The sequence below is a fragment of the Echinops telfairi genome, unplaced genomic scaffold (assembly GCF_000313985.2).
Source record: "Echinops telfairi isolate 266 unplaced genomic scaffold, ASM31398v2 ScPeMD7_9;HRSCAF=40, whole genome shotgun sequence".
In the NCBI taxonomy this organism is placed as follows: Eukaryota; Metazoa; Chordata; class Mammalia; order Afrosoricida; family Tenrecidae; genus Echinops; species Echinops telfairi.
In genome coordinates, this window is record NW_022103906.1 from 59,317,234 (window position 1) to 59,328,133 (window position 10,900).

The following is a 10,900-nucleotide window of genomic DNA, read 5'->3' on the forward strand; positions in this document are numbered from 1 at the left end:
TTTGAAACCACCAGCATCTCCAAGGAAGAAAGGTGAGGCTCTACTCCTGGAAAGTTACTAGTCTCAGAAATCCATTGGGGCACTTTTGCCCTGTTCTATGGTGTTGCCACAAGCCAGAATCCTAGACGGCAGTGAATTACCCAATACAAACTCATTTTTGCCCTCTAGTGATGCTGAGTCAGAATGGACTCATGGAATGTGAGTTTTGAAGATGCTGAGTGCCTTCAAGTTCTTAATGAATGAGAATGCTGCTCAGTTGACGCGGACCATGAACTGCCCCTATGATTAGAGATTAAAAGAACCTTGGCGACAGAGTGCATTGGGCTGCTAACTGCAAAGTCAGCAGTTCAAAACCACCAGCTGCTTTGATGGATAAAGATGAGGCTTCTAGTCCCATTAGTTAGTCTCGGAAACCCGGAGAGGGCATTTCTACTCTGTCCTAAAGAGTCATTGAGTCAGAAAAGACTTGATTGCAACATGTTTTCTGGGTTTTTTAAGAACCTGCCTGCCTACTCAAGGATTTCCCTCCTACAGTAATTAATTACCTAATGGAACATTCCCATCAGCATCCTATCTCCTTAAAAATCAAAATCTTCCCTTAGCTAACTTCTCCCTAAGCCAGTATCTTCTGTTCCCTTTTACATCCAAATTTGATTTGTCTATATTACTCTCAACTTTCCACCCCGTTCTACTCACAATCGACTGCAAGAGCTTCATCATCCAAATTAGCTGCTCACCTGGTTAATCTTCAGGCCTCATCTTACTTGATCTGCACTTCAATGAGTGGCCACTTTCTTCTTGCAAGTCTTCTGTTTCTGAGCTGCTAGCTTTTTTACCCAAGAGCTCTGACAAGGCTCCTTTTTCAAATATTGAAGCAACCAAGACCCAATTCTCTCTCAAAGATCGACGGATGGTCCATGAACCAGCAGCATAATCAGAAAATTCGGATCTTGTTAGAAATGCAGTCCCAGCCTCCAAAGCAGGCCTAGGAATCACAAGCTGTGTTGGAGCAAGCTTAAATGGAGCAAGCTGCGAGCCAAAAGGTGGGCAATTCAAACCTACCAGCACTCACTCCGTGGGAGAAAGGGGAGGCAATCTGCTTCTGCAAAGGCTGTGTGGCCCTGGTTAACACTGCCGGCGGTTCTTTTGTCCTGTATGGCTCCTGAGTCAGCATCAATTACGGTACAGGGCACACAGCCTCTATGCCTAAGAGATGTATAACTCTGGATGGGCTCCACCAGCAGTTTTCAGGTTTAGATTTTTGCTATATGGCAGTGATTACAAAAATTTCCTGCATCCTGAAACCACATGGGAATCTTTCAAAAATTCAAAACTAAAGCCATATTCCAAATGAATTAAGCCAGACTGTCTAGAAGGTTGGGCCCACGTATAGGTGTCTGTATACATCTTCTTGAAGCTTTGGAGATAACTCTAATGTGAGATAAGTTTACTGGCATATAGGATGAGTGTTAATGATATGACATTGTGTCTGAGATCAATAATTAAGAATTTTAAAATACAAAAATTGTTTTTTTAAATACTCCTGGTCATAATGTTGCGTGAACTTAGGACTTCTACTTGCTAAATGCTATACAAACAAAAAGAAATTCATAGAAATAAAACTATTTCAAACCTTAGATCTCATGGAGAACACACCTTCTGGAACCTTCCATATTTGTTTACCTGTTCAGTTTAATCCAAAATTGGGCACTGTAAGGAAGATTTTTTTCTCCATATGCTGAGGCAAATTTACATAAGAAAATGTGCTGATATCTACCTCTGACTTTGGACATACTGGCATTTTTAATAATGTCAGGGAAATAGCTAAAATAATGCAAACAAATGTTTCAGAAAATGATTTCTTTACACTATAACTCTAATAAATTACAGTAAGTTCTTAGCTACACTTTCTAGTATTTGCCAATGGTTCTATAGCCAACTGGTTCTACCCAGCAATCAATATATCCCAAGTATATTGTGTATTGACCCCATCTGTAAGCTCACCTTTAAGCTTTTTTCTTCATACTTCAGATGGAAGAACAAAATCAAGTGAGTCATTTCATTATTAAATTTTTAAAACTTCTCACGACAGTGCAATACTGAGCTTGAAAAGCGCCTTGGAGCTACCTTGGAGCCAACCTCATTACGGCCGCCCAAAGAAGGTAAGTGCCATGCCTAAGAGTCACACAGGAGAGCTCAAAGAAGGGGAAAATCTTTTTTTTTTTTCTTTTCCTGAAACAACAGACAGGAGTTTTCACATGGTAATCAAGGAATCAAGATTATCAGATTAGGAGGGAATAAGGAATGGATCTTGTTACACATAGATCTAAAGGGCCGGCCAATCGGATGTCATCCCCCAAAGCAACAACAAAAACTCCAAACATGGACACCTATCTATCACGATGTTGACCCTTAAAATATTAGCATCTAGGAAAAGTCAACTTACAAAAGCATCATTAATTGCATTGTTATAATGAAATTAGTCCATTCAAGGTGAAAACATCAAACAGCACCAATACCAGTAAGTTAAGAAATATGCTATTATTTAAAATAATGCCTAATCACTGATTGGAACAGAAATGCACTATCACCACTAGCAAAACTATTTAAAACAACTTTTTGACATAAAGTGGTATTTAAAGACTAGTATATGCCCTTTTTCCACTAATGGGACAGTAGCTGGATATTCCAGCAGTGGGTCACATGGAAAAAAATTATTAAGTAAAATCACTCAAACTTGAACCATGATACTGCATAACCCAAGTTTTGCCAATATAAACCAAATGGCAAGATTTTTTGTTATTCTGCCAATTAAAAAAAAACCAGATCCCTTTATCAAGCACTTAAATGTATCTATGAAGACGCAGCAAGATCTTTACAGATGGGCTACTGACAATATCAAAATGCTACTAAGGAAAATGCAGCAGCAAATCCTCCAATAAGAGCACATTATTCCATATGGAATCCCAAATGAGTCTTTTTTCTAGTGCATTTCTGGAAGGACTAGAGACGAGCAAATAAATGTATGAATGGGGCAGGGAGAAAGAAGCTCTAAATGGGCTATTCATTCATATTTTGTTACCCAAGATAATTTGATGCTTATAGAGAAATCTAACTATCTAGTTTTTAAAGTATGTAGAACTAAAATGTACTAGCAATACTTTGGTGTTTGCCGCAAAAATAACACTATAGTTTTAAGTGAATATGAAACAGGCATAGTTTATGATTTTTTAAAAATAATATTCACGCCACCCTCTCCGTCTTCCCTGTTCCTTTCACTAGGTGATCTGAAGACTACCTGGCTTAAAATATTTGGTAATTCAGTGCAGAAAATTAAGGTCACAGACAAAGTACAACAACTTTTAATACACCATTAATACTAATGATTAAAAATTATTGCATAGTCTTATGCATTTACCCTAAAACATTTTCTGAAGGTGAACAAATTATATAAAAGACAAACAGCCCTTTAAAATGTGATGGCCTTTACTACCTCGATCTTCTGTCCTTTTTTGTCTTTTCCATACTTTTGTCCATTGTTTTCTCATTATCTCCCCTACACTTTGGACAATACCATTTCCCCTTTGGTTTATAGGTAAGTGAAACACACGAAAAGTGAAACCATTCAATTGGACACTGTTCATTGTCACATCCGATCATTTCGCCGTAAGACACTTGGTTACACAAACAGTATGTCGGTTCATTGGGATCGACTGCAAACTCCACGGGGGAGGCTTCCCTTTCCTGCTTAGCCTTGGAGCGTTTCTTTTTCTTGGCTGACTTAGATTTCTTTTCTTTGGGTGGCTGGTCATCACAGTCTTCGATCCCATTTGTCATGTGACATAAATCACGGCTTTCACTGGTTCTCTGTCTGCGGGGTCTTCTCGAAGATCTTTCTGGTTGACTGGAATCCACCTTTGCTTTATCTGAGGTTCTTTCACTTTCAGCAGGATCTTGGAAACACTGTGAATGTAATTCCATTTGTCTTGCCCTGTTTTCCACCAATTCGAGCATTTGTGTGACAATCTGAATTTTTTCATCTCCCAATTCTTGACTATTGATTAATGCTCTCTGGAGATGCTGCTGCAGGCGTTTTTTCTGGCTTAAATCATCTTCTTTTTTATATCTTTCATAGACATCATCGATTTCCTTTAATGTTTCTTAAAAAGAAAAAAAAAATCAGAATGTTATCATGTGTCAGCACATAACATTTTCCAAGTTATTTTTTACAAATTGATGTTAGAACTACCGCATATACTCGAGTATAAGCCGAGTTTTCCAGCACATTTTTTAATGCAGTTATTGTGGTAAAATTAGGTGCCTCAGCTGATATTCTGGTCGGCTTACACTCGAATATATATGGTAATTCGAATTATAAAATCATACTTCTCTATAATATGTAAACATTTGAACATGATTTCTTAGAAGGAGACGATGCAGATCAAGGGCAAGGTCACGGACAACAGGGAGACTCACATCAGGGCCTCCACATTGGATCCCTCGCTCTGAAAACAGCCATCCCTGACCCCAGCAATGCCACTGGGAGGCCCTTGCCAGCTCCTGCAAGGGCCTCCCACCAACCTGACCTCTGTAACTCACAGTGATTTCAAATTGGGGAGCCGGAGCTGGGAGAGACCAAGTGGGAACATGGCTCATCCCAGCTCCTAAGGTTTAGTGCCATCAATCAAGGAAAGACAGGGCGGCGGTGTGGGGAGGAGTGTGTTAAGCACTTACTTGGAGGTGAGGGGGGTTCCCACCTCTGCTCTCACCCCTCTTCAGAATACAGGGCTCCTCTTATTTCTGTGAACCCACAATCTCTGCTTCTTTGGGAACTAAGTCCGCAGGTGGGACAAACAGAAGCTGTACATTTCACATTGTCTGAGGGTTGTTGGATGAGATCAGGCTTATGTGTGTGCATATTTTCTTTTTTATTACAAAATAAACGACTTGGGGGGAATTAAAATAAATCCCTTTACATACAAACATGATTTCTCAAAAGAAGTTTATGTTATCCACTATGAAAATGTATTTAGAAATAAACTAAAGAACACAAAGCTCTAAAGTCCATTTATCTATATTAAAGAAAAAAAAGGGTTGTGGGGTTAATAATCAAAGGTATTTCATGTAGACAGGAACATGACAGGCCACATTAGTTCTACCTAGAGTCACATTGCCTTAACTTCATTTGAACCTCAAAATAATTATATGTATAAAGCTGTCATAGCTCTAAACTTAAAACGGTTCCAAGACTAAACTAGATTACTATCCAACTGTGTTTACAGAATTTACAGGCCAAGCAGTGGCTTGTTACAGATATTTTCTAGTGTCACTTTTGTATCCTATCTGGTCAGTCTGAAAGGAGGCCTGTGGCATAGTGGGTTACATGCTGGGCTGGTAAAAATGGCCAGTAGTTTGAACCCTTCAGGTCTCAGAAAAAGATGAGGCTTTCTGGTCTGGTAAAGATTTATACCCTTGGAATCCCAGAGTACCACTCTGTCCTACAGGATTGCTATGTGACAGCATGGACTTGATGGCAGAGAGTCTGAAGTTTTGGCCAGTCTTAATAAAGCAAACAGAAGAAATTCTACGGCTTATGTCCTATCCGTTTGTTTACAAAGTCGGGTCAAAGTCACTAACAAAATTATAATCAAGTCAGCAGTGGATTATCTGCCTTTGTAAATAACTCAGCAGTAGGCTCTAAGCTGTTTAAACAGCTGGTTTGATAATGTACAGCATTCATTTCACTTATTTAAATAAAATAAAAATGCTGAGTAAAAGTTTCAGATGACATCAAAAAGTATGCTTAAAATTTGTTTTATTCAAATCTGTCCTATTTCTTAGCCTTAGGGGATATAATGCTATCTGAACAAGTTTGGCTTAACTTAAAAAATCAGAGAAACAAAAACTAATTCTATACCACATGGCATACCTCTGTTAAACCAATGTTATTTGTTACTTTAAAATTGAGAGCAAATACGTTAGACAAGTTATATACACGTTAGGGCTGTCTTTGAGGTAACACTAAATAAATACTCAATGCAACTCCTAAATTAGCTCCCCCAAAGCTGCAAGAATCTTGTAACTTAATAGATAACGTTTTAAGTTGGGGCCAATGACTAAGTATGACCAGATTTTGGGGTACTCATATCTGGTGGCGCAAAGGTTAAGCGTTCAACTGACTGCTTACTAAAAAACAAGCAGTGGTTCTGAAGAAAGATCCAGAGATGTGTCACTGTGAGTCTGACAGCCATGGAAGCCCCATAGCGCAGTTCTGCTCTGCCCCATGGAGTGTCAGTGCACGCTACGAGCTTCGCTGCACCCACCAACATATATGCACACCCTTTCTCAACAAAGCTCATACATACCCTATGAGCCCAGGGAAGGATCTCAGTGGATTTTTCATGAACCAAGTTTCCTCCAGAAAAAAAAAAGTAAACTAGACGTTTTCTCCTCAAACACACAAAATTCGGGTATAAAAGAAAGTAAAGGTAAGCCTCCCTCCAAATATCTGTATTGAATCATCAGGAGGTAGTAAAAGCTAGTGATAACACATGTACCAGCACACTGATAGTACATGAGATTAAAATTTTTATTTTAAGAGACCTTAATTATATAGAAGAACGGAAATTGACATTAAGCCCCTCGTAGGTGGTATAGATTTTCTGATTTAATCCCCACAGCAACCCCTCGACGAGAAAGCCGCTACTTTCACACGAGAAGAAACTAAAGCTCAAGAGGTAGAATCATCAAACTTTGAATTCCACCTGAACAATGTTGTCTAATTTCCTATTTTATGCATTTTTGGTTAAATTTTAATATAAACTGAATATTAATAAAATTTTAACTCACAGGTTGCTATTTACCTACAAAATTATGAATGAAATATTCGCACTAAAATTCTAATAGCCATATTCCAAAATAAATACCTCATTGATGAGATTGTTGTATTCTTTTTTCTCTCTCTTAGAGGTTCTTCATTGATTTTTAAAAATGTATCAAATAGGTGGGAAAGAAATTTGTCTATAAAATCTGTATTATAAAGAGATTTCTGTGTTAGAGCCAAGAACAGAAAATATGAAATAACAACTTTATGAAATCTAAACCAACCTCCCTATAGACATAACCTGAATTTGTACTGGGGGCAAATATCTCTTACTTGTTCCTCCTTGGCTCTTTAAATGTTAACGGGGGTCATTTCCTTCGTACACATTATTTGTATTTCTGTCTTTACACTGTTATGATTTTAACCTTAGCACCTTAGTGTAATTTTGTTTTCTATTGTTTTCTGTTGGGTGTCCCAGCACTTGAGGAGTGGATGAGAATAACTGAGACAAGGGATTACAGGGTATGCAGGGGCTGAGGTGGGCAATAAGGAGGGACAGGCCATTTCGGGAGTAAACAATGAAGGCTGGAGGGGAGTGGGAGCAATAGAATGAATTGTGATTGTACAAATCATTTTAAAGGCGATTTTACCACGGTGGGTGGGGTGGGGGTTGCTTTAAAGATCGATGTGGTGGTGACTGTACAATGCCCCTTGATATGACTGAACGACTGAATTGTATGATATGTAAATTATGTGCCAATAAAACTGTTGGGGGAAAAAAAGAAATCTTAACCACGAACAAAAAATGTATAAACTTAAAAAAAATAAAACTATGAAGTTGAGCTTAGTGAGCACATGAATAGAGTGAATTCTGATACTCTTACAGTAATTGCTTTTTTACTGATCTTGAAATTACTTGAACAAGTGATTACTTTTTTATACTTTCTCAATGTTGTAAGGCCTACTACTTACTACTTACTTCTCATGTTACCAGACTCCAGAACCAAATTCACTGCCATTGAGTCAACTTTGACTCAAAGTGAGCCCCAGAGGACAGGGCAGAACTGCCCAGTGAGTGTCCCAGACTGTAACTGTTAGAGGGAGAAAGCCCCCTCGTTCTGTGGTTTGAACGCCAACCTTGCAGATTGTAGCCCAACGCGTAACCTGCTCGACAACGACAGCTTTTGAGGTCAAGATGGCAGACCACACAGTCAACAAATCTGAGCAGCCTTCTCCAACCTCAAATGAAAAATACCTGAACTCTCGTGGTTTTAATTAATGTAAACTCATGCCAGCTTTACAATCATCAGTTGTTATCGTTTGAAAAACTGAAAATGGTCAATTTACAATTCTTAAGCACAAGTATCATTTTGAGGTTACCATATGCATACATCTTCTGTGTCTGTAGGAAATATCTTTTTATCACTAATTTTTAAAATTTGAAAACAAGGATGTATGCACCTGAAGTAGCCACACTTATAAGTCAATTATCTTACCAATTAATTAATTGGGCAAGTTACTTAAGCTCCTTGTAAAACTAATTTATCAATAGCGTCTATTTTACTTCCCGAGTATACTCTAAGTAATAAAATGTTCTGGATCTGGCACAGCAATGGGCCCATGATAAACAATCAGTGCACATTCCCGTATTCCTTAGCAGAGATAAATCCTACCAGCCACATGGGGCTCCGAAAACTAAAGCCAAACCCGGGGCCATGGAGTTGATCCGACCTATAGCGCCTCTAGACAGGGGTTAACTCAGAAATCTCACTGCCACCGAGTCAATTCCGACTTACGGCCGCTCTAGACAAGGCTGTGACTCTTTTAACGAAGGACCACCCCAACATTCTCGTGGGCTGCGCACCCCCACCTTGTGGTTAGCAGCCTAATCCACAGCACCACCGGGGTGCACACCAACTGCCACCGAGTGGATGCCCGTGCATGGCAACCTTCGAAAGACCAGAAAATGTCATCTCAGACGTGGGCTCCGGTCCTCCACACACTCAACCACATAATTAGCCACTTGTTAATAAAATCGGAGACTGGGTCTAAGAATTATCTTTAAAGTCTGTACAGCGGCTTTTCCATTATGTAAAAAGATCTGTTCTTGGGTTTAAGGTTAAATTAGCTTCACATTTAAACTTTTTTCTTACTACCAGGCGATGGGACCGCCAACAGCGAGTGAGAAACGTTATTTTGTAACAAAGGTGGCGTCTCCGTCGCAGCTCCTCGGGCCTGACCACCAACGGTGGTCGCTTCCTCAGGTAAACTTAGAGCGGAGACCAAGAGCCGAAGGGACGCCAGGCGGTTGCCCAGTCAACCAACTCATTTCCTCCGGGAACCCGGAAGTGACGCACAGCCGGACCTACGCCATACTAAGGTCAGCGACCGTGCCGGCAGCTGTGTCCCACTCTACAGTCAAGGAGATTTCCAGATCATATCACGTTCTAAAACCCCACATTGACTTTGCCCGGGCGGAGGGGCTGATCCCTCCAGCCCTCCCAGTCAGCGAGCTCCGCCGGAGCCCTCGAGTGACCAGCCATTTTTGTGGGCAGCAGGAGCGCGCGCTCCACGCCCCGCCCACATCTACGTCACCACTGCAGGCCCCGCCCACAGGGGCCAGGAGGCCCTCCGCGCCACCCACCCACACATACGCACCCTCACCTCTCCTTAGTCTTTCCCTGAGCAGGCGACTCCCCCCCCGCCCCAATTATTTGTTATAAGAAGCTTGAAAAGATTGCAGTTCGGGCGGCCAGAACTTTCCCTAGGGCAAAAGAGGGGACCGGAGTCCTCTCTCCCGGAGTCCAGGGCCAGAAAACCAAGGAGTGGAGGGGCGGGCCTCCCTGGCGTCCGCCTTCGCGGCCCTCCTTCGCCCCCTCCCCCCTGCACGTCCCAATGCATCTACTCGCCAGAGGAGGGGGCCCAGAGAGGTGGACCGCCGAGAAAGCCAGGCCACGGACACTAGCAGGGGCCGGGCTGTGGCCGACTGCTTCCTCCGCCCGGCCCCGTGCCCGACTGCACATTCCCCCGCGGGGCAGGCAAGAGCCGGGACAAATGCTTGCTGCTTAAAATGGCTGATTCCACTTCACAGCAGCTGCAGCTGCTGGGTCTGCAGCGGGGGCTGACGCGAGGCCTCCACCTCCACCCTTGAGACCCAACAGAAGTCCACTCCGATCGCATCAGGGAAAAAGGGAGGGCCACGAACCCGGTCCTCAAGTCCCTGCGCCCCTTTCCACACGCCAGACCCCAACAGTGCACTCGCAGACGCTGTCACAGGGGAAAGGGAAAGTGGTACTTCGCGGGGCAGGCTGCGAGCGATCGCGCCCGGAGGCCGGCTTTCCCGGCGACGGGAAGGACCTGCGCCGGCAGTCCCGCGGCCATCTACCTTGATATTTGTTGTCCAGCTCTCGCAGCACAGACACGTTCCTCTGCATGTCGTGGGGCAGCGACTCCACGCACTCGAGGTAGTCCTGCACGTAGCAGGTGAGGAGCCGGCTCCGCTCCCCGGACAGGAGTGCGGCCGACGAGTACAGTTGCTGCTGCTGCTGCTGCTGCCCTAACATCCTGCCGCCGCTGCTGCTGCTCCTCGCCGCCGCCGCCGCCGCCGCCTCCGCATCCAGCAGCCACACATGCAACAGCGACAGCCGCCGCGGACCCTCGGCGCACCAGTCCGGCGCCGCAGGGACACCGGTAGTCGCTCCGGAGGGCACAGTCGAGTCCCCGATCTCCACTCCCCCCAAAAGCAGCCCTCACTCCCCGCCCCCGCGGTAACAAGCCCAGGGGCGGGGCGAGATCACTGCTCCCTCTTTTCTCCCCTCCCTCCGCAGGACCGGAGCAGCAGGGATCCCCCCGCAGAGCTGGGGCCGGAGTCCCGGGCGGTGATACTTCTTGTCCCCCTAGGCGTCTCCAGATGCTACTGAAGCCGTCTCGTAGTTAGGATCCCCATGACAAGCTCCTGGCGGCCCGCTTTTCCCCCAATCGCCCTCGGTGCCTGACGGGGAGTCTCGCCGGACAGCCCCCGCCCCTTCGGCCGCAGCCGCCTCTGCGCCTGCGCAGGACTCATTCCTAATATGGATC

At 43.6% G+C, this 10,900-nt stretch overlaps 1 protein-coding gene across 1 annotated transcript; it reads right to left on the reverse strand.

Moving 5' to 3' along the window:
- Positions 1-3,346: 3,346 nt before the first annotated feature.
- On the reverse strand, positions 3,347-10,544 carry ING2 (inhibitor of growth family member 2). Its single transcript, XM_004696138.1, has 2 exons — positions 10,209-10,544; positions 3,347-4,160 (listed from the first exon to the last, which is right to left on the reverse strand). The coding sequence occupies exons 1-2, from the start codon at positions 10,384-10,386 to the stop codon at positions 3,490-3,492; spliced, it is 849 nt and encodes a 282-aa protein (XP_004696195.1). The 5' UTR covers positions 10,387-10,544; the 3' UTR covers positions 3,347-3,489.
- Between the last annotated feature and the right edge of the window lie 356 nt (positions 10,545-10,900).

Excerpts from the sequence above, each read along its gene's own strand:
- ING2 (XM_004696138.1), bottom strand. The coding sequence starts at position 10,386 with ATGTTAGGGCAGCAGCAGCAGCAGCAGCAACTGTACTCGTCGGCCGCA. Across the intron at positions 4,161-10,208 it reads GCTGGACAACAAATATCAAG|AAACATTAAAGGAAATCGAT; the intron begins GTAGATGGCCGC and ends TTTCTTTTTAAG.